Source organism: Choloepus didactylus, chromosome 3, assembly GCF_015220235.1.
Source record: "Choloepus didactylus isolate mChoDid1 chromosome 3, mChoDid1.pri, whole genome shotgun sequence".
Classification (NCBI taxonomy): domain Eukaryota; kingdom Metazoa; phylum Chordata; class Mammalia; order Pilosa; family Megalonychidae; genus Choloepus; species Choloepus didactylus.
In genome coordinates, this window is record NC_051309.1 from 198,017,575 (window position 1) to 198,042,576 (window position 25,002).

Genomic DNA, 25,002 nt, shown 5'->3' on the forward strand with positions numbered 1-25,002 from the left:
TTTAAATGTTAGTTTCTTTTTTTCTAATACAATTAGAGCTATATGAGCTATTTTAACCCTGCTATTCCTAGTCCCTCCAAGGTTAATTTCAATTTAAGTTATAGACACTCAGTTTCCGTGAACACTAAAGCAATAAACCAAGCAGGATTATTGCAACCCTGGTATGGGAAATGGGGATCTTCAGGAATAGAGTATGTGCAAGGAAGTAGCTTTATTTTCTTATATTTAGGTATTAACTCTGCCACTGATTTCAAGAGTGACAAATTATTGGTTTTGTAATTATATGATGTGGATTATTAGAGATCATTAGAAATATGCAGTAATTACTGCTGTTATATGCTATGAAAGGATTTTTTTTTCATTGTCGTACCCTAAATAAGTTTGATAGTATGTGTTCAAACTATTACATATCAGGTATTCATTTCATATAACCAGAATTTTATTTGGCTTAATCACAGCTGGAGTTCACATTGTAGATGAAAGATAGTCCCTATGTTTCCTATTCTCTTTTAATATGTGCATTTATATTAATAGCATGATTTAATGAATCATTTTTAAATTATATTGCACTTTGAACTGATTTTTGTCAAAAATTGACATGTTATGGGTGTGGAACCATATTAAGTTTAGCATTAAGTTAAGGGTCATCTGTCTGTTTGCAAAAATATAGTATTTGTGAATTCTAGCAGGTCCAAAGCTAAGTAATGAGATTGAAAGTGGGTCTCAAATGTCACATTAATTTGTGAAATTTAAATTATGACTTATGTAGCATTAGGGAATTTTGGCAGGGTTACAAACTAGCATTGTCTTTATATTTTGAATTTGCTGCATCATTTATGGTTCTGGTTTGGTGTAAAACAAAATATTTGTACCACTGACATAGTGACTTGCATTTTGCTGGTCACCTATGTCTCACTCCAAAACACAGTTATACTGCATACTGTGAAATTGGAAAATCTGTTCTGTGTGTGTTCTAATGGATGTAACGGTCATTAAGTATGTGAGTCTTCTGACGTTGTAATCAGATGTGATTCAGTCTGTTAAATATCCATGAAAAAACATCTGCTTCACAGAGTGACCTTCTGCTAAAGAATACTTAGCGTCTATTAGTAGATCATAGTGCAGATCTGCCTTATTTGAAATGCACTAAACTAGAGTAGTCTACTGCTGTTTAGCAACTAGCTTGTAATAATTTATTGCAGTTAAATAAAGCTTAAAAAAACTCCATTAAATAATTATAGGGATTATATGCATTTTGAAAACGTTTTTGTTCTGCTGAAATTACCCATTTAATTTCAGGGTTGGTTTGTTAAAAAAAGCTAAAATCTAAAGGCACATTAGGGGAGCTGTCAGATGCTGTTTTCTGTAGGTGTTAATAAAACCAGATGAAAAAAAAATCTGAAACAAATTAAAACCAAAAGCAATTTTGCCATCTGTTGTATATTAATTAGAACTTTGTGTATCAAGGGTAAACTTGCTCTTAGAGAATGTCACTGAACACCCGCTAATAGAATAATATGCAAATTTATTAGGCTATGGATTTATATGCAGTTTCTAATTCTAATTCTAATTCATCTACAGTAGATCCCAAAGAAATTTCTATATAGATAGAAATGTACACATACATATATATATAATGAGTTTTCTTTTTTTTTTTTTTTTCAGAGCAACCTGCAAATAACCAAGGCCAGTCCACCCTGCAGTCTTTGCCACCTTCCCATAAGCAGCACTCTGCACAACATCATCCATCCATCACTTCTCTCAATAGAAACTCTCTGACCAATAGAAGGAATCAGAGTCCGGCCCCGCCGGCTGCTTTGCCCGCCGAGCTGCAAACCACACCTGAGTCCGTCCAGCTGCAGGACAGCTGGGTCCTTGGCAGTAATGTACCACTGGAAAGCAGGTAACTCCCAAATGTGAGACTTCCAGATTATTTGATTGTTAGGACTGCATGATGTACCTACACAGAGAATGCATTTTCTACAGTAGTCAGTCAGTAAACCACATTTCTAACATCTAAAATTTAGAGATAAACAAGTCCAACCCATTTCCCACTAAGAGAAATTTACCATACCTATATAAAATCTGTTTTATTTTCTCTAAGAATACTTCCCGATTTTTGGTAATTTGTTGGTGAACTTTCCCATTCTTTTCACACGTTGGCATAGCCTTCAAAAGATAATAAATGATTTCATTGAAACTTTTCCTTTATACTATTTTTGCTTATCCATAAATTACTAGGCATATGGAAAAAGGATGGAGTTATAAAATGCAATTCCCTGTCCCTCATAGCTTGATTCAGTACATGTTTAGCATTTACTTGGTGTTCTAGTTTGCTAATGCTGCCGGAATGCAGAACACCAGAGATGGATTGGCTTTTATAAAAGGGGGTTTATTTGGTTACAAAGTTACAGTCTTAAGGCCATAAAGTGTCCAAGGTAAACTCATCAGCAATCGGGTACCTTCACTGGAGGATGACCAATAGTGTCCGCAAAAACCTCTGTTAGCTGGGAAGGCATGTGGCTGGTGTCTGCTCCAAAGTTCTGGTTTCAAAAATGGCTTTCTCCCAGGATGTTCCTCTCTAGGCTGCAGTTCAGCAAAAATGTCACTCTCAGTTGCTCTTGGGGTGTTTGTCCTCTCTTAGTTTCTGCGGAGCAAAAGTCTGCTTTCAATGGCTGTCTTCAAGCTGTCTCTTATCTGCAGCTACTCTCTCGGCTTCTGTGCATTCTTCAAAGTGTCCCTCTTGGCTGTAGCAAACTCACTCCTGTCTGAGCTTATATAGTGCTCCAGTGAACTAATTCAGACCCACCCTGAATGGGTGGGGTCACATCTCCATGGAAACTATCCAATCAGACTCATCACCCATAGTTGGTTGGGGCACATCTCCATGGAAACACTCAAAGGATTCCAAAATCTAATCAACACTAATATGTCTGCTCACACAAGATTGCATCAAAGATAATGGTGTTTTGGGGGACATAATACATTCAAACTGGCACATTTGGTTCTAGACATCCTACTTTTGCAGACTACATTTTGTCCATTAAGTCATAAAATCATAGTGAACTCCCACGTATAATACTTAAGCATGATTTGGATGGCACTTGTTAAGGATATTTTAGAGTTTCCTATAATATGAGGGAAATGAGACCTACCCTCTGAAGTTCTTTGCAGCATTATTTCCTAAGACATTCCACTCATTCTTAGACAGTTCTTTTAGGAAATCCATCCTTACTAAGGAATTAAATTTCCATTCCTGAAACTTTCTATTCTCTGCGTATAATCATATAACTAATAATCTGTAATCTAGAATTGTACAGAGCCATTTTGCCACCATATCTGTATGTTGGCCAATAGGATTCTCATTCTTCACTTCCAGAGGCTTCACCAGTTTAATGTTCTTTCTCTGTACTCTTACTTGGCATTTCAGTGAGGTTCTTAAATTATGGCTTCTAACACACGCTTGCCCACAGGTGGCAATCTCCTCATGCAAAAGTATAGGTCAATAAAGGCTCTTTTGTAGCCAATCCAAGTACAAAAACTTTCACCTTCTTCCTTTGGACAGAAACTCAAGTTAATGTCTCCTTTACATCATATTGCAAAAGCAAAGTGCATGGTATCTTACCTTATTGGTTTTCTATTGGTAGCTTTGCAGCAAGGTTCCCCTGACATTTCTGTTATAATTTATTTTTTCCCTGCTCTAAGCTTCCTACACTGGGCTCAAAGGAAAGGAATCATCAAGACATAAGAATCAAAAAAATTGAAGACACTGGACCCCTGAGAGAATATCCCCCAAAATGCCTTACCCTGTTAGAACCGTTGACTAATATCAGCATTCAGATTAGCTTCTGGATGAAGAAACTGTTTCACAATGAATAAATTGCTGTTTATTGCCATTAAGGTGCATGATGTAAACCAATTCTTGCTGAGGATGACCTAGCAGGAGGCCATCACAGTTAGTTGCCAATAATAAAAATCTTTCTGTCTCTTATTTATGCTTGACCTATGGACAAAGTTCCAAAGATCTCCTGTCTTTTTATCTAGCATGTCAGCCAAGAGTAGTTGAGCTTTATTGTTTATTTTGTATATTGAACACTCTTTGGGGAGATATTAAAAAGAGAAAGTACAAAAGGAGTAGGCAAACAGATTTCTCTTCATTTGAGACAAAGAATCACGTATACAGATTTTCTTTTTCCTGAGGTTATTAGCACAGAGCTAAATTTACCCAGTGTAATTAATTAGCACACACTGAGCAACTAATCAACACTGATTCATTGTTGTCATTTAGACAAGTTTTATTAAGAAAAAGTAATTTTCCAGTCAAGTCATCAAATTGAATATGGACAATTGCTTTGTAGTTGACAATAATTGTTTTGACAAATATTTATGAAATATGTCAAGTTAAGTCATCAGAAATGTGTTTAATTTTATACTTGTTGTATATAGCACAAAAACCTCCAAAACTGTGAGTCTCAAAAGGAGGAGAGTTGTGATTCCTTGAAGCTATGTCTTATAGTGAAGAGATTTGGAATAATTTTGGAGAAAGAAAAGATGTGTTCTTGTTCTTCCTTATATTGTTCTAATGAATTTTGGTCGAGGGGAAATTAGGAAAGAAAGTGGTTAGTTAGAGGAAAATCCATCGTAGTCATAGGTCAGATTATAGAAGATTTCTATATATGTAGACCATATAAGAAATCATTCCCAGAGTGAATAGTTACTGAAATATTCTTCCATTTCAAAGCAATACCATATATGAGCCATCAGTGAAATCACATTTTATTGTTTTATGAATTGACGTAGTCAGAAAATCTACCAGTTCCTCTTTTCTCACTAGTATATATAAAGATTAATGAATCTAAAAATTGGATATCATGCTAAAAATTTTTAATCTAGTATAATTTTGTTATTTTCTCATTATCCGATATTCATATTTTACAGTACTGCTAATCAAAGGAAATCACATTTCACCTTGCAGGTACTTGGTGTATCAACCCAAGCAGTGAAGTGAAAAATCTCACACTGTATTGACATGCTACTACTGTGGCTTCTTTAATAGTCTCACTTGGTTGGAACTCTTGAGGTGAAGAACCAGTCTTATTTATCATTGATTTTTTTCCTTTTTTAGTTAAGGTTCCCTATTGAGTATGATTCTCTGGCTCAGTTTCAGCTATGTTAACAACTTTATCCAGACTTCTGTCTGCCTTTAACTATTTTTTAATCCAGTGTGTAGTTTCATCTTGGGCAATTATTTTAATTTATACCTGTACTCATATTACTAGTTCTCACTTTTCTGAAACTGTCATTTAAAACATGCAGGCCACAAAGTATGAAATTTAGTTATGTGTAGATAGGAATTTCCGTTTTTTCCCTCTTTGTCTCCTCCGCTTTTCTCCTTTCAGCACATATTGATAATAGTTGATTACAAAATGGCAAGTAGTAATCCATGAAAAATGTCAGTAATTTGTAGATCTTAGAGTTTATGTGAATCAGTGGAGAAGGCATAAAAGATTTTCTACCTTGTCCCATATGTTTCAGTGAAGCTTTCATTTTGATTTATTAGAGAGCATTTTTTTTTTCACCAGGCAGTTTCTTGCTTCCATAAAAATGTTTATTTCCTTTCTCTAATGAATTTAACATTTGCTGCTGCTGGAGACAATCAATATTATTGTTTACTGTACATTTCTGCTCAGTAAGGAGAGTAGTTCTGGTCTATAACCAGTGAGTTTCAGATCTCTTAGAATCATATCAAGATACAAATCAGCATTTGCAGTTCATAAGCAGATCTTTATTATATCATCTTCTCCTGTAAATAACAATCAGTGCCCATATACAATAACAAATGCTTGCTTAGAATTCTGCTTGAAATACCTTTTATTTGAGCTCATGTTTTCTTATACTTTATATAATATACTTTTAGGGCATTTGAAAGCCTACAGTTTGCCCTTTGTTTATTTTATACTTCAGCTGCTTCAGAGCACAATAGTTACTTCAAGTATATAAAGCAGCTGAGGAAAAGCTTAGCCTGGACTCAGTATAGCAGCAGCATTTAAAGTTGTAGTACAGTAACTCTCATTGAGAGGCCCTGACCTTCCACAATTGTAAAGTTAATTGCCTGCAAAGTTTTCATTTATATATGTGAATTAAGTAGCTTAGTAGTCACCTATTAGATGTTAACAGGGTGGTTTATTTGTATCCATTTAATAAAAGATTTATTAAAGGCTTATTTTGTTATGAAGACTACTTTGGCATTGATAGTTCATTAGATATGTTCCCATAGCTTTTTTACCTTGTAGTTCAGTAATGCTTTTCTAATTATTAATGTATGAAATTGCATATTAAATTACTTCTTTATTACTACATTTTTAATTTAAATATCAAGATGTCTTTGACTGGTTTAATGGGAGATCAATTGCTACATCTTTAAAAAACAGAATACCTAAACAGAATTACTGTTTACCAAACTGAGATATTGCCTCTTTTCCTCTTATCTTCACTCTAAAATAGTTCTGGGGAGAGGGAAGACAAATCATGCAAGCATCAGGTGTGTGTCAGTCTTACATAGAAGGCACCTAGGCAAATGTGTGTATGTGTGTGTGCATATACATAGATAGATGACTCCTATAATAAGGATTATAAACTTCAGTGTGTGTGATTCACCTGGTGGGCTTGTTCAAAGTATAGATTACCAGATTCAGTTTCAGTATGGGAGGAGAGGAGGGGGCATGGTACATAATCTGCGTTTAAACAAACACCTCAGATGATTAGGTTACTATGACCAACAACCCACGTCTTGAGAAGCCTCCACTATGATCTATTTAAGTAGTTCTCAAACTTGAGTGTGTATCAGAATCACCCAGAGGGTTTATTAAAACAGATTGCTGTGCCCCTCCCCAGAATCTTTAATTCAGTAGGTCTGGGGTGAGGCCTGAGAATTTGCATTTCTAATATGTTCCCAGATGATGCTGATGCAACTGATCCAGAGACCATACTTTGAGAACCACTAGTCTATTCAACAGAAAATTTTCTCAAATAGTGATGGTAATAGTGTATTGCTTCATGGTATTCCTTATAATTTCCTCAAAAAATGTTTTTGCAAGTAAAGAATAAACTAAAAATAAAAGTCTAGGCAGCAGCTTATGTGTTGTGGCCTTTTGTCACCAGGGGAAAGCTTTCTCAGTTGAAAAACCGTACCTCTTCTACTTACTGATAACCAACATTTCATTAGCAAAGTAGTAAGTGGTAAAGTCCTCTATAATTAAAGGTATAACTTGAAATAAACTATCACTGGGAAGGTAGCACAATGACTGAAATATACACCAAAATAGATATGACTAATACTATATCCTCTTGTTAAAGATAATTTTGGTAGGAGAGACCCATGGGCACCTGTGGGAAAAGAGAGTATCGCAGAAATGGAAAACAGATGCAAAAATTAGCAGGCTAAGAGTACTGAATACAAACTTCAAAATCTGACCTGGGCCTAGGCCTAGAAAATTTTAATTAATCTTTAAACAAAGATAAAATTTATCCTGAATTTACTCAAAGATTGAAATCAGGTGTCTCCAGCAGCATTATAATTTAGGTTTCAAAAACATTCTCTTACACTGAAGTAGAGGTCTCACTCTAAGATAAAAGTATGAGATAAAGATTCATAGGTGGTTGCTAATATATAAAAAGCTTATTTTTCATGCAACATTATTAATAACCAGTTTAATCTTAGGCCTCAGTTCTGTTGTTTAGCAGGTATCAGGCCAATTATTAAAATGAGAAAAGTAGGCATGGACTAGTTAGTAGTAGCTCTAAATGATGGTTATTCCCAGAAGTCAATATTGATATTATTCCTAAATAAAACGTAGTTGCGCTAGTAGTGATAGAAAACAGTTTAGTGTCATGAGAAGCATGTGCTCTTTGGAGTCAGATAGACCTGTTTTTTAAGCTTAGATCCATCATTTAAACTATCTATGTAATCATCAACTAATTAAATTTGAAGCTCAGTTTCCAATGCAATGACAATACCTACTGAAAATGGTGTGACTATTAAATGAAATAATGTGAGAAAAGCACTGGTTGCATGTTAGATGCTCCATAAATGTTTTTTTTCAATATGACCAAATAATAACAATTATTGCCATAGGGTAAGGGAAGTTAATACGTTAACATTTGAACTTTTTTTAAAAAATCGAGGACTAGCTCTCTTCTAAGAGAAAGAAAAGTATTCGTCTTACATTTAGGTGTAATTTATCTTTATGTATAGATAGGCCAAGCAGAATATTAAACCATGAGTAATTTTGTGTTAAAAATATGACTTTATTTTTCTGTAATTCAACTTAATCTCTCTTTTGAGCCTGCATTTTCCTAATGGCAGAGAAGTCCTGGTAATCAGAACCATTTTTTACTTAACTCAGTGACTCTGGGGCTTTTCTTTTTCCTCCTCACCCCTGGGCGGTATGGGCTTCCATAATGTCATGACCTCCACGGAGAGCAACTGCATGGTCACCAGTATGTGTCACCCTTGCATCTGTAAACCTACTGATTTCTGGGCACACAGACCACACTGCATCTGCTAATAGCATCTTCTCATCTTCTCAGGTCCCCTGGCTCTCTCTTGCTCAGCTAACTTTCAAGCCCTTCTTGAGATTATGGTACAACCTAGCAACTCTCCCATGCTATTCTGGGGTCTACAGAAAATGTCGAGGGCTCCCTTAGCGTCTCTAGCCCTTAACACCTGGACAGCCATCTTTTGTCAAATGCTCCAAGCTCCAATACTTCTGGCAACTTCTGGTGGCTGCTGCCTACCAGATCTCCAAAGTTACGGAGTATTGCTGACAGGGCGACGCAGGAATGAGACACGGACACAAAGCTAAGAGTTAAGGGAGCAGGGGGCCCACTGCCTCTAGGGCGAGTAGACGCCAGTGCATTTTTGCTCCAGCTATTTATTAGAGCAGATCACGTGCATATGCTAAAGATCCTTGGGCTCGGGAGAGCCCACCAGATACCTACGTTTACATCAGATGCATTTACATCAGGTGCGTACATCTTGTTTACATCAGGAACATCATAGTCACAAGTTACATCAGGTGTATATCATAGTCACAAGACACATCAGGTGTATATCGTTATCATAGTCACAAGGCTTACCTCTTTACAGGGCAGGCCTGCATGGCATTCTGTGCAGGCCTGCGGCTCAGCGTTCTAAGCCACCACCCTAGATATGCCTCAGGCAGCATGGAAAACTCAGTTTCCCACAACGGAAGGGGTCTCTTCCATATACACTTTGGAGCTAATCTGGGGAGCAGGGTGTGGGGGGCCTGTTATCAGAAATTATTACAAGTTTCATATGTTCTGAAACATGATTAATTTTACCAGAGTAAAATCTCTTGGTTTTCTTACTATTTCTATCATTCAGGTAGGAAAAACCCCGAGGCTGAATTTTATTCTTGAGAAGGAAAGAAATGTTTCAAATAATAATGAAAGATAACTATGCATATCCTTGAAACATTTAATTAAGTAAAGTAGTAAATGTTTGGAATCAATCAATAAAAGCCTTGATATATGCATTGTCTCCACATCAGTCAGAACTTAAACCCCAGTTTTATTTAAAGTATTGAATCTTTAGGTGTCTTTTGAGCATAATGGAAGTACTGCACAACAGAGTGGGAGTGTTATTTTGTTTAATTGCAGGTGAACCAGTTTCTTCATAATAGCAATTAAGACACCAAGAATGCATGTATTAATCATTTGCTATAGGTCCTAAATGATTTTTGAAAGCATAATCCCAATAAATTGCAAATGCTATGTACTCTGATAATGTTTGGTTTTTGGTAAACAGTAATTCACACAAAACGTTCATATATGATAACCATAATTTCCATACTACTCAGGGAAATGAATTATTAATTACTTCTAACATATTTCTAGTCACTTCTCTGTGAACACAATCAAAAGTTCATGTAGGCCTTTCCTCTGGTCGTAACTAATGATTGTGGTTTAGTCACTATCTTCTGAATATGACCTATTCATTTTGAGGCATCTCTCTTCCTTTTTCTCCTCAGCAGTTTTTTGTAAGTTTTTTTTCCCTTTTCCCCTTCACTAATATTGTCTGTGAAAATGTCACAATCTCCTTACTTGACAGATATATGTATGTGTGTGTATCATATATAATATACATACATATTTGTGAGTGTTTGTGTTTTATCTCTACTTACCATTATTACTGCATGGTGGTTTTATATCTTACTAGAATTCATTTTTGTCCAATTTTAAAACTTTGTTTTTCCTCTGAAATTTCATCCTCTGGTTTCATCACCAAATAATATATACCCTATCAAATATAATTGCTAATCTGTTTCTGCATGTCTTCATCTTTCTTTTACATAGGTTTGCCTATTTTGTTTCTTTCTCCTTTAATTTCAAACCTGAGGTAGAGACTGTTTTCCAGTGTACCATTTTCAGAACCCTTTCTTCTTAGCCTTTAGATTAAAATTCTTGGTCATGCAATTAACCAACTAAACTTAAATTCTGTTTGAGATAACCCCTCTGATTCTGTTACGCCCCCATTTATAATTTCCTAGCATCATACCCCCTCATAGTCTGAACCACTTAAAATGCTGCTACCAGGAATCATCTTGTTCCACTTACATTCTGCACTAAAATATTATTGCCACTTTCTGGTCATGGTGTACACAAAAAAGTATTGGTTTAGAACAGACACATGTAGGTTAGAATCTCAACATCCTACTAGTTGTATAACCTTGGGCAGTTAGTCATACATTTTATCTTGTTTTTTCATAAAATCGGTTTGATAATACTTCACAAAGATTTTATAAGGATTTATGAATGTCATGTAAAGTACGTGATACATTAGTTTCTTTACTTTTTTGTTTATTGTGTTCTTATGACATTTTGAGGAAAAATAATTGATTTAGTATTTAAGAAGGTAACCTAAAGGTGGTGAAAACTACTAAGAACTTACATGTTGATGAACTTTGGTGAACAATTAGATCATTTTTTCAGCTTTGGAGATAGGTATTTTTTCATAATGAGAATAATCACTATATCCTCTTAATTTAATTGGGGTAACTTCCTAGAGGAGATAGATTATAAAGTAAATTTTCAAGGGCAGGATTTGTTTTAGAAAAAGTTAAGTGTGGTAATTGGAGGAGGAAATTATCTGGAATAGTGTTTAGGTAGTGATAATTCATAAAATAAAACCTGTATGCATTTATTCATTTAGTGGATATTTATTAAAGTGTTACTGTGTACCAATATGTAACACTCATGTTTGTTATAAACAACCTGCAGAAATCATGACTGATTTTGAGAAAGATGAACTATTTTCTGGAACAGACTTCATGATTGGAATTAACTTTTAGAGATTATCTAATCTTTTTTTTTAAAGCCCATAGAGATTTAGTAAGCTGGCTGAGGTCACGTGACTAATTAGTGACCACAATCAGCTAGATCTCAGGTCTCAAATACTAAGTTCGTTACCTATTCTTCTAGTAGTTTCTTCAAATTTTTTATTATATCTGACTGGGGAAAAACACTCAACCACCAAATATGTATATTTATTAAATGACAAATTATATACATGTAGCACTGTACTCCTTATATATCTTACCATACATATATAAAATTAGAAATTGAAAGATTGAAATAAAATAAACAATATTTATTTCTAATTATTTATTTAATAAATAATTAATTATAGTAGGCATCTGTAATTATTAAATATGTATTATAAAATAATTTAATCAAATAATTAAAATTAGTAAAATCAATGATTAAGTAATTTACTAAAGGTTGGTAGTTCTTTAAATATTTTTAAATTCTGTCTAGTAATTATATAAAGATTTTTGTTGAAATTCAGCTTATTTCTCTGATGTCTCCTGATGTTCTAGCAAACCAATTGGAAGTTGTTGCATTTTCACATTTTTAAATAAATGAAGGCAAAGCCCATTAGAATGCCATGTGTGGAAGATTTTTAATCCATTTTAAAAATTGAAAATTATTATAAATGACATACATTGGTTTGGGCATCAAAATCATATATTGATGGAAATAGTTCCAAATATTAAATTTTCTAAATATTCTTTCTAAATTAATAGTTTCTTTAGAGTAACAGTACTTTATTTACTCATTGTTGAACACTACCTTTACCTGGAAGGACAGATTATTGAGTACTAATGTCTTAAAAAATGCATTCTTGGTAGCATACTGCTGACAGCCACTTGCTATCACAGAAATGGTCAGCAAATTTGGACTTAATTTATGTGTACTTAACTTACTTTTAAGACTCATAATTCTTTTGGGTACTCTGCCATGGTGAAAAAGGATTTTCAGGGTCACTCTACAGCTCATCCAAAAGTATTATGAAGAATCCTTTATTTAATTAAGAACACACAGGCTGCAAAAACTTAAAGTTGAGGGCATGACTATCACTGCCTTTACTTGGGGAACTCCTATCCTTCCCCCAGAATACCTCATTTGCATGAGTGGTGTTCCAACAAAAGGAACTGATGTACGCTTCACTGTCACCATGTATTAAGCATTACAAAATCTTAGTGTATTTCTTATTTTTACAAAATAATTAAATCAAATAGGAGTCTGAATATTTTCTTCTTATCCCACTAGTTTGTTTTTCACACCAGCTAAGATGCATATCTCATATAGAGATTACTACTGTATTGTATAACTGGTTAAGAACCTAAGTTTTGGGGCCAGAAAGACCTGGCTTTGTTCTTGTATAACCTTTGACAAGTTAATGAAGCCTCAGTTTCCTTGTCTTAAAAAAAAAGAGGTTTTATAATACACACACACACACACACACACACACAGTGAGAATTTTGTGAATAATACTTGCCAGGCACATAGTAAATAGAAGCTCCATAAACTTTGTGTAAAACCCTTTCCACTCTTTGGAGTGGTTGTTTTCTGTTTTGGTTTGTTTTATAATCTCTTTCTTGTTTCCTAATTAATACCCATCAGATTGGTGGTTGACTAAGGTGCCTTTAAGTTCTCTTATAACTCTGAAAGACTTATTCTTCATGAACTCACATTTATGTATGAAATTGTTACACTTCTTTCTCAAATTTATGAAAAGAGCTTTGCTGAAAAGTTTTAAGCATTGATGGCCATCAGTAATTAAATTAATTAATAATTAAATAGATTAAGTCCTGTCCAAATAGCACATATAAATTTTAAGCTGTTCTTTTTCATTTCCGTTTTAATATTAATATATGTATTATGTAATAACTGCCAACAGTAGGTGTAATTGATATATTAAAACATGTAAGAAAATATTTAATATGGGTTCATACATTTGATGCCATGACTATACCATTAAAATATCTAACATGTGAAACAAAGATAGTCAAACCATTTATCCCTTTGATATTTTATGTAAATCCTCTACTTAGTAAGACTTTAAGAAATAAATGTAAAAATTAGTAAAGAATTCACTAAAATATTTTCCCCGCTAATCACCTTAACACTCTCTGGAATTAGGCTTCCCAATTTTGAAAGATCAGTTAACACATAATACTGCACTTACAAAGAATATGTTTGCGTATCCAATATAATTACAAATTGATGCAGAGGCTATTCCTAATGTGTGTAATTATTAATATATTCATAATGCATATTTTATGTAAAATATTAAAAGCCTTTTAGTCTCAAACCACTTTCTGTAAAATTACTAATAGCTCATGTTAATTCAGGTAACAGCAGTGAAACGTATCTTGTTTATAAGCTTTTCGTTGAAGACATTTTTCTTGCTGGGATCACCTCCTAGTGTGAAAGTTGTCCAAAGATAATAGCACATCAATTCGAAAGTGTAATAGATTTGAGACCACAACATGCTATCAGCATGAAGAAGTAGTTTATCAGCCTCACTAACTCTCTGTGTCACAGCTAGAATCATTACCTATTTGTTCTTTTGTTTTCATGTCAAAATATATAATTTACATTCTAATGTTGATTATCTTCTTGGGTTGTTTAACTTTCATATTTTTCCTTTAAAATGCATATTATAAATAATTTAAAGTAAATAATAAAAGGAGCCATTAATATTTTCTTTTTACAATTTAGGGATGCATAGTATATAACTTAGAATAAAGCATTTTAAATTAAACTTCTAGTAACAATACCTTCATATGAGAAGCAAAACAGTCTATCCATTTTGAACAATTCTTGGTGAATTCTTAGAGAATTTACACATAAGCACACATTTGCACCTTTTCTAGAATCATACTATTTGAAAATTAGCAGGGATTTAAATGATCAAAATGCAAAGAAAAAAATACTGAATTTGAGTTTACTGAATTGAGTTTGTGACTCACTATAGGTAAGTTTCATTGTTTCTTAACTGTTTCATCTTTGGATCAAGTCTTAAGACAAGCCTTTTCCATGTTTAGATACCATTTTCTAATTTATATTCTTAGTTATAGCTTCTGACAAGTGCTAGCACTACTGTGGTGGTCATTAAAGAAGTTAATTCAGAACTAGCCCTCCTAATACTTGTTACTTTCCTCATACCAGTTCAGTACTCTCTAGGTTTTCTTGCTCCCATCCTTGAACGCTTATTTTAAAATAATTTCCAAAAGAGGAAAGAAAAAACTTTCCCTTTAATTATAATAATAAGCGTTAGATTTAGGATTTTTTTTCAAGCCTGTTGGTCATCTGCTCCCTCTTAACCCCAAGTAAGAGAATTATTTTTTTATTTTTACTTTCTTCATGTTGCTTTGTAGATCAGAAGCTGCCACTCACCACAACCTTTGTCAGGGTGCGGTAGTGCCTCCACTGCGGCCCCTGCTAAGTGCATCACCATGGCTGTCAACACTTGGTCTTCAGTAGTTTCAAAGAAGGAGACAAGTTGTGGAGAAGGCATGTTGTCCAGGAAAAATATTTTTAGTCCTTTTTCTTTTCCTCAAAATGGCAGAAGTGTAAAGGGGTGAGGATATTATATTTATTTATAAGCATGTGTGTGTGTGTATATATATACACACAGTGTTTTAAAAATATGTAGAATTGAGTTTTCCAGAAGAGTCACTACAAGTAGATAAAGGATCATTTATGAAGAATGATTAGCTCTTTCTTTCTTGTATAAATTTAAATACAGGTAATAAATTGAAGCGAAGATTTTAGGGGAAAAAAGATGAAAACTATCCCAGCCAGAAAGATTAAGACTAGAGAAATAGCATTATCTGTGTGAAGAAAATAGTCAAAGCCTTCAAGCAATTATAAATAGCCATGGTGAATTATCAGCTAGAATTCTGTGTGGCTGGAAAACACATGTATATTATAGAAGCACATGGAGCTATGGATACTACAGGAAAGAAAGAAGAACCAAAAGAGAATAAATGCCCATGTCTCATTTGGGGATAAAGTGAAGATCAGTAAACACGGGTGGATGCTTAAAATGTAGTATTGACACTGTAAAGAATGAAGGAGCTAATTAGGGAAAACCTAACTAATAGTTGAAACTGAAGGAAAAACAGTAAAGGGAAAGTTGAAACTAAAAAATTATGAGTGAGATAATATAAAACATTTAAAAAAATGTTTAAGCCATTTGTCTCTGAGGTCAGTTGGACTGAGCCTTGGTTTGCACAAATTCCAGTTGTTCTAAATTGACTACTTGAAGTAAGCTACCAGCACTGACTTTCTAAGCAAGAGTCTTTTGAATTGATTTTCTGATTTGTTATACGATCTGGGTGAGATTCTTGAAGTCTAAACTTAGAGGTAAGAAAGTAGTATACCAATACCTTACGGCTGTACCAGCAACAGCTGCGTCCATATCTACTGCGTTGTCACAAGCCCTTCAGATGAGTCTAGTTTGAGAACCACTGCGTTAAAAACTGAAATGATCTCTCAGTGCGTTATTGCTTGTAATGGTTAAGCCTCAACTACATCAGTTCACAAGGCCCTATCAAAACCTGTGATTCCATAACCATGCTGGTTGAACTGTTTGCATGTAAAAGATAGGTGACTGCGGGGTATGTTTTGCAGGGTTATGCAGATGCTAGTGTAGGTGGGCTTCTCCCTGAAAATTCACAGCAGCTTCCGCAATCTCTTAATTCAGGAATCTTACAGAGTTTCTGAGGGCTAGCAGCCTCTACTGAGGATTTTTGGAAAATTTCTTTCCAAAGAGCTAGCTATTTAAGCACAGTGAGTGAGTAATTATACTAGGTTTCTCTGAATATCTATTGAGAATCAGTTGTCAACAGGTAAGGAACAACAGTGACCCAGCCTTGAATAAGAACAGGTAATTTTCTATCTGGGCTTGCTTTCTTCAGTTTTCTGTTTGCAGAAATTTTGTATTTCCTTAATCATTGTATAAAGCACATCATTTAAATAGACTGTTTTTTGTCAGCTTTTTAATCACTTACAAACATATTGCTTAATATGCATTTAACAGAAACCAAGGTGGCTGTGTAATTTAAAATTCGGAATATGATAGTAAAAATTCGAAATACTGTAATAAAGAAGCACAGGTTTTAAGTGTTCAAAATGGATAATAGTATTATCCTTCAGGTACATCATTTCTTTCAAATATATACTGACAAATATTTTGGGCTATTTCACTTCCTGCAGTATTTAATAAATACACCTGCCTTTCAATTATAGGCGATAAGTAAGTGAATGATAGTAGTCCATATGGAAGGTTACACTCTAACAATTACGTTTCATGTATTTTAACAATTTTTAAAAACTACGTTATCTTAAAATGAATTCTAGGCAAACAAGTCGTTGTTTCGGCATCATCAAGTGACTAAAACTATTTTGAAAGCAGTAGTTAATTTTAGCCTTCATATATTTCCAGGTAATTTTAATCCACAAGTGTGAGATTCATTTGCTTTAGATCTAAAAATGTCATTTTGGAAGAGTCGTTTGATGTTGAGGAAATCTTGTGAGACCTTTAATAAGCCTCTTAAATCCAGAAAGTCATATTTTGCCAGAAGGAAAAGGAACCTAGACCTTAAAATTCCTTAACTCTTAAGTCAGAACTTTGGATTCTGAAAAGGTTGTAAATTTGGCCAAATATAACCGTTCGTTCTTCTCATTGGCATGTTGTCTCTGAAATCAGAGAATCTATTTTAAAGCAATCCAAATCCTAGGTAAATTTTTATTGATTTGCCCAGAGACATCAGTAGAAGACAGGACATCAAAACATTTTATGTAAACATTTCACATTTAGTTGAATATAAATTACTCTCTTTGTCCAACAAAGAATTTAAGAAGAGAAAGCATCAACATTTCCTGTGCCTTACTGCTTCTCTCCCCATGATATGTAATCGATGTTATATACAATGGAAATATTTTTCCAGGTGTCTATATGTCACTAATAAAGCTTTCAAATGTACCTTAGTGACAGAGACTTAGAACTACTACATTCTTATTCTAATCATTTGCTTTGTTTGTTAACCTCTAAAAGAGAGGTTTTCAGCACTGTATAAAACATTGAAGAAAACACAATGTTTCCTATGAAAATATCCAACTCCAAAGATAATTTAATTAAAATTTAATTCAGTAGTTGCAGTTTCTTTTTGACTTTTATTTTCTGTCCTAATATTACATTGAAGAAATAACTCAGACTGCTTTGAATAAAACTATGACACATTTTCTAAGGATTCTTCTCATTGTAGTCCTTATAATTCCCAATTTAATAAACCATGTTCTTGATATTAGAGGAATAGCATGCCTGAACAAAAGAGTTGTATTAACCCATTTTTTTCTCTAGTGATTCTTGTAAGCTTACAGTTGAATTATATAACTTAACTTAATTTTTTACTTGATGTTAAGATCTTTTTTAAAGATCCGTTGATATATGGATATTATATGTGACATAATATAGAAATGCACATTTAAATTTACTGGAAAAAATCTTATTATCTTGCCACTAAAAACCCTATGATACTAAGTTTTGTGGTAATTACATCGAAAGACAATCAATCAAAAGTGAAGACAAGGAACAAAACGTATCTGCTAAGAGATGGGGCTTAAAAAACTGAACAAATTATAAGAAGCAATTTTAAGTGGTTTGAGATAAGAGTAGATAGAAATTATGACGGAAATATAGAAGTAATTTACTGTGCAGGTCCAAATTCAAAACGTGACATTTCATTTGAGGTCTGAAGGAAATCTAAAATGAATGTGTTGCTTGTGCCTCTTGTCTCCCTCCACCAAGTAAATGAAAAGAAGAGGCGGAAGTATATGAACTCAGAAGAACTTCTCCACCCTGCCAGTAAAAAGGAAGGGAGGGAGGGAGAGAAAAAAGAAGAACAGAAATTTTCTGTGAAGGAAAGAATGCAAGATTCTCAACAAATTGAATACAGAGCTGGGGCAGTATGCAGGAAAGAGAAGTAATTGAAAATTACACCAAGTCTGCCTTAGAGAGACTTAAAGTCAGCAACAGTGACCAAGAGGGTGGGAATGGGGACAGCAAGAAAGATGAGGGGATTCCGTCTTTGTCCCTGCTAATTTTAAATAGGTGACATGACCTACAGAAGGATAGATACATCATAGAATCAGTTAGAAATATAAGTTAGAACAAAGGGTAGAAGCTGAAATGAAATGAAGTGGTTAGTCTGAAGGCACAGAACAAAAAAAAAGCAAACAAACAAACAAAAAGATCTTTTAACTTAAAAAGAAAAAAAGAGCAGCTATTAATTATGCTTAATATGGAGCAGTCCTTCCCACCTGTGTTTCAATTGCTACATAGCATTACAAGTTAATGATGCAATGCAGTTCCGCAATTCTTGTCTTCTTGTTGTTGTTGTTAAATAGAATCCCCCTCAAGATTCCAAAGCCACAAAGCAACTGTTAGTGTTCAGTGACCTTCTGTACCAGCTGTCTTTTGGGCTTTGAAATTGATTTTCCTCATCTCAGTCTCTGATAGTCTCTCTTCAAGTGTACCTCTCTAGTTCCTCACCAGAGTGAAAACAGTGGCACAAATAGCTGAGGAACTGGAGGCAGGCGTCATGCAGGGCATCATTAGAAACATCAGAAGAAAATCAGCCTGCTCTGGTGTGCTCTGTGTTAAAAAGAGGCTGCTGCGGCTGTTTCACTGCTGAATACAATGGGGAATATTCTCACAGGATTCAATTTTTTCATTCCCAAATATAGTCTAAGAAGTGAAGAAAATTTCTGCCTTTATTTCTACAAACCTCACGTGGATGCCAGGTCAAAACCATATATTTTTGATAGTAATTTTTGCAGAATTTTTTTATGTATGACAAGCATTTTTTAAACTATATGACCTGGCAAAGAGTACAGGATGGGGAAAGACTGTAATGGCTTACAGAAATAAGTACCTTATAGAGAATTAAGTGGTGAAATAGTTTTCTTATATGGAAAGTCATTGTGTATTTTTCATGTAGCTGAATTTGAGTATTTGTTTATCTGTTCACATTCATTAAATATGCGTGGAGTTCTTAATATATTTTAAGAATTGTGTTGGATCTTGAGACAGTTCAAAAGAAGTCCCGGGCTTAAAGATAAACATTAACGACAATATACGTTTGTCAGTGTTTTATATTTTACATGTTGCTGTGAAAAGCATATTGTTGCCTTTGTAAAGAAGGCATCCTGTCTGAACCCATAACTAACATAGTGTTACCAAATCCAAATGAGATGTTCCTTTCTATAGAAAATATGTTGACATAGACCTTTCCTACTATTCTAGTTAATGTTTAAGATACTTTTACACGTGTGTTTTAACCTCTATTTTGAGCCCTAATTTTACTTAAAGAAATCAATCTTCACACAAATGACTCCATTTGTTTGTAAACAGTTTCAAAATACATCACTTCAAACAATATCTACTAATTCTTTCCATACTTACATACTAGAAAGCCATCTGACAATATTAAGGACCAGTAATTTTAGAATATATCACACACACAAATAGATGATTTGGTTCCTCTTTCAATTTGTTAGAATACTCGTGTACTTATTATGGATTTATATTTCCAAGGTGCTGATCTGGTGCCTTATATGGGTAATCATTTAAATGGAGGAGGGCGAAATGCCGTGCTTCTAAGATTTAAGGACAGTGGCCACAAAATATATAATTAATTTCCATGTCCTCCTGCAGCAACAAAAGTAAATTTATTTATTAAATAAATCAGAAACCCTTTTAAGGTAAAAAGGTTTTCAGTTCTGCTAATAGCATATTTTAGAATAATTACATCTTTATTTTAGCAATATCTCAAATTTATATTTTCCCTTAGGAAAAATGATAATTTGTAGCAGTTCGAACCAAGTTCTTTAAAGAGTTCCATGCCAGGATCGCTAAAAAAAAAAAAGTTTCCAAAGCAGATGGACATCAAATATTGGTATCTCACATTTTGGAAATTGAAAACAGATGCCTAATTTGAAAGCCAGCATCTATCTAGCTCATTGTCCTGTGCAAGCTACATGGTGACATGTTTTTAGTGTTGAGACTAAGAGCATAGACTTTAGATTTCAACAGGCTCAGGTTCAAATTCTCCTAATTATTAGTTGTAGATCCTTGACATAGGTATATAATTTCTCTGAGCCTCACTTTCCTCATTGGCAAAATGGTGACCATTTTATTCATTTTACAAATATTTATTTATATTTTTACAAAATACTTACTGGCACCTAGTATGGCCCAGGAAATTTCTAAGTCTTGGAAATAAAAACCTGAGTGGGACTTCGTGGAGTATACCTTGTGAACGGAGAAGACAATAGATTTGTACAGTGGAGACCATCAACTTAGTATGCTACAAATACAATCTTATTCTTTTATGTTATTGTTTATTGCAGGCAATTTGGGGCCCTCTTCTCTCTTTCCCCCATTACATGATACTCTGAGCACAGCAGAGAGTGTTTGGTGCTCTAGTCTTCACCGAGACATTGAGTTTTCATGCTGTGTGTTCTTTCATTATTACTCCAAATGTTATTGCTAAACAGCCTTCATTCCTGTCTTTGAGGCCCCTTCAGGTCCCGTGGCATACTATACCATTTCTACACGTGAAGCCTTAGGAGTAATTCTGCATCTTAACAAATCATGCTGAAGCATAGGGATCGGTGAAGCTCTCTGTTAACAGCATCACTTCGAAATGCCATGCATTGCTTTTCTCTTTGGAATCCTGTTCCCTCTTCAGGTCTCTGTCTGAGAACTAAGGTGCCAGTCTCCTCTGCTTTCATTTGCCCCCGTCCTCTCTGCAGTCTTTCTACTTCTGTGGGACTCCAGAAGTCAGGATCAAGGCCTCTGTCTCTGGAACATAATGAAACTTTTGCGCTCATCCATTCACCTGCATTTTTTCTCTCCCTATCACTTAGTCAAATGAGCTATTTTTCTAGTGTAAGGGGAAGTCTTATCTCCAAAATTCCAATTTATTTCAAACAATAAGGTTATTTCCCATATCTTCTGTATGTCTCCTTTCCCCCAGAGGTTTTGCATAGTACCAAAGGGTGAATTAAGACTTTGGCCATAGACCTGCATACTGGGTGCGGTGCAAATGTTGCTTGTTTTCACATGCATGGCTTCGTTGGGTAGCTCTCTCTGCTGTTTCTGTACCCTTGGACTTCTTTTGGAGTCTTGCCATCTCCCCAGGATGCTGCCTACAAAGCAGAGGGTAGGCTGCTCTCTCTGGGCCCTGTTGAATCCTCTGCTCTCATCAGCTCCCCTCTGTTTCCCTTCCTGCTCCCAGCCTGAAAATATGCTCCTAGTCTGGGGGGGAACCCCTTTTTCTTCACCCCATGTTTCTCCCAAACATTTTGTTTATACCCCAATCCACTCCATTTCACCCAATAGCCTAGGCTTTAGGAAACCAGCAAGAGACTCAGGCTATTTCTACTTTTCATCTTGTCTCATCTCTCCAGGCAGGGAAGTAAAATGGCTGCTGGGATTGAGAGGGGTGAAGCAGAGCAAAACCAGAAAAGAGAGAAAAATTTCAGCAGAAAAGCAACAAAAGCACATTAAATAGTATTTAAAAACATTAACCCACCACTCAAGTAAACAAATAGATAAGATAATAACTGATTGTAATGAATGCTTTGAGGAAAATCAGCATGGTGATATTCTGGAGAGTAAAGGGAAGAGGACTTTGGAATGGGTGGTCAGGGAACATCTTTCTAGAATACAAATATTTGAACTAAGAGATGGAGGATGAAGGATGAGAATACAAATAGCCATGTTTTCTTTGCATAATGATAAAGATTTAATGAAATTGCTATACATGGCACTTAATAAGTACTCAAGAAATGGCAGTTGTCATTACTGTTGTTGATGAAGCCAACAGAACAGATAAATGGCTAAAGTCGGTGGTGATTCTAGGAGGGGTCATCCGAAATTGAATTGATGCTAATGCTCATACTTTACTCTAAATAATAGGTTGTTCCACAACCATACATTATATAAATCCTATTTCTGTATCTGGCAGACGTCATTATTTGGCTCTGTAAAATGCATACTCTAGTGTATGCCCGAGTTTTTGAGGTAGAATTTCGAGGAAGATAATAGTAGGATCTCTGTCCAATTACAAATGTCTGTCCAGCCTTACATGAACCTTCTTCAAGAGGAGTTCCTTGGGACATCTTTGGGACTGCTTTTTTCAATCCTTTCCAATGGCATTAAGAGAATAGTCTGTTACAATAGGCTGCTGAGTCCTTGCTCACTCTTAATATGTAATCCTAAAAGAGGTGAGAAACTAGGTGAGGAGACAAAGTATACCCTGCAGGCTGAGTCCAGCCCTGCTACCCATTTTTGCACTGCTTATGAGCAGAGACTGTTTTTTACATCTTTAAAATGATTGGAAAAAAAATTACAAGAAGAGGAATATATCATGACACTTGACAAATATGTGAAATAGAAATGTCAGTGTCCATAAATAAAGTTTTATTGGAAGACAACCACAGTCAGTCACTTATGTATTGACTATGACTGTTTTCATGATATAATAGCAGAATTGAGATGGTATGGCAGGCAAAGCCTAAAATGTTTATTATCTGGTTCTTTACCTAAAAAGTTTGCTGACACCTAATCTAGATTATCAGATTCCTTTATAGCATGGTACAGTTCATCTTCTCATCCAGAACACATGTCAGCGTGTGCACTAACCAAGGCAAATTTGTAAACTAGGGAGTGCATTTTGAACATGCTGGTTTTGATGGTGTTACATTTTAGATAGGGATTTAAAACAAATTACAATTTTTGTTTTTTTTGTAGTATAGATTCTGATAAGTGAATATAGGAAGAATAACAGTGAATGCTTATTGAGATTTACTAGATACTGAATAAATACTTTATATGTATAATTTTATTTTCCTCATAAAAAGTCTATAAAGTAGGTACTATTATTATCCCCATATTAATCCTAGACAAACCAAGGCGCTGAAAGTTTGTGTAACTTCCTAAACATCATCCAGCTAATTATAGGTGAAGTCTGGCTTTGAACCCAACAATCCGGTTCCAGAGCCCACATTCTTAACAACCGTGCTGCACGTGGAGGTAGGTACTTAAAATGCTGCCTCCATCATCCCATCTGATTCAGGCTAGGAACTTTTAAATGTATTATATAAGTATTTCAGTGGGGAAAACTGGATTCACAATATAGTTGCTAGTATACTTCATAGAAGTAGTACTTACATTTTGCATCTGTTTACATTTGGTGCTTGGCAAAGCATTTCTAGATACATTAACTGATCGATAGCACTGCAGGATAATCTTCAGCTCTGTTTTACAGATGAAAACAAAGAGGCTTCCCAGGATCACGTAACTAAGAAATTAAAGACTAGGAATTTAAACCCACACCCTCAGATTTCTAATCCAGAACTCTTTCCACTTCACCTGTGCCAGACAAACTTTCCTAACCTTTGCCATATCTATATACCAGCTCCATCATCGTTCACTTAATAGTTTTCTGTAATTGGCTCTTTGTAACCTAGGTATATGTTTTAGTCTTTCCTGAGCAATAATATGTATAAAATCATAAGTTTGAATTCTATTTTATTTATTAAACACTTATGTAGTACTTACCATAGTCCAAGCACTTTACAGTAAATATCAACTCAGCTAAGCCTCATAACGACCCTGTAAGGTAGATACCATTTCAATCCCCATTTTACAGATTAAGAAACCAAAACACAGAGAGAGGTTAAGAAACTTGCCCAAGGACATACACGCCTAGTCAGCAGGAAGGCAGGATTCCAACCGAGGTAGTCTCCTTTCCAACTTCTGTGCTTTTAACCCCTTCAGTTGTTTGACATATTAAATATTTTTTCTCATAAACATTAAAAAAAGAATATATATTCTAAAATTTAAAATATTCAGCTGTATACCATTTAAAATTTTCTTGCATAAAGACCATACTGTACCATGGTAGAATATTCAAGTATACTTATACTCTCCTGAATGTGAAAGAGGGAGCCCAGTCTGTTAACTTCGTTGGACATGTCAGAAGGGAACATAAAAATAAAAGTTATGCACAAACTGAATACACTTTGAATTATCAGCATAATAAATGAATTATCAGCATGAAAAATATGATAAAATACAATGTGTTTGTTTAAATTTAGGAACATTGATTGTTAATAGGAATCTTAAAATTACTCCAATAAAGAGCTCCTTCTATAGCACCTTGTCATGTTCAGCATTCAATTTCTTCTTAAATATTTTCAAGATAAAGGAGTATATAAACTGTTTTGGAGGCAGTTTGCACCACTATTTTATGACTGAGTTGTAAAGAAATCTTTCTGTGTTTGATACAAGATCTGCTTCATTGACCCCTTTGTTTATTTAGGTTTGGTTTTAGAAAGTATTTTGTGACTCCCTGCATCCACATCCCCACCCCCAGCAGGTTTACCTTCCTAAGTATATTTGTCATAAACTAAAAATAAAATTAGTTTGCATCCTTTGAGGACTGACCAGCTGCCTGTGGCAAAGCCTGTTAGAACTCATCAGTAGGGGAGCCGGTTAGGATTAGACTGTTTCCATGGACATCCAGAAAATAAATCAGCCTGCAGAACATCATAGTG

At 34.7% G+C, this 25,002-nt stretch overlaps 1 protein-coding gene across 4 annotated transcripts in view; it reads left to right on the forward strand.

Annotated features, from left to right (window-relative positions):
- TENM3 (teneurin transmembrane protein 3) overlaps window positions 1-25,002 on the forward strand; it is a 763,383-nt gene that overhangs the window by 510,717 nt on the left and 227,664 nt on the right. For all 4 annotated transcript variants that reach the window (XM_037831054.1, XM_037831055.1, XM_037831056.1 and 1 more), the window contains one exon: window positions 1,666-1,903. In XM_037831054.1, coding sequence (XP_037686982.1) covers window positions 1,666-1,903 — 238 coding nt within the window. The remainder of the gene's footprint in view (window positions 1-1,665; window positions 1,904-25,002) is intronic.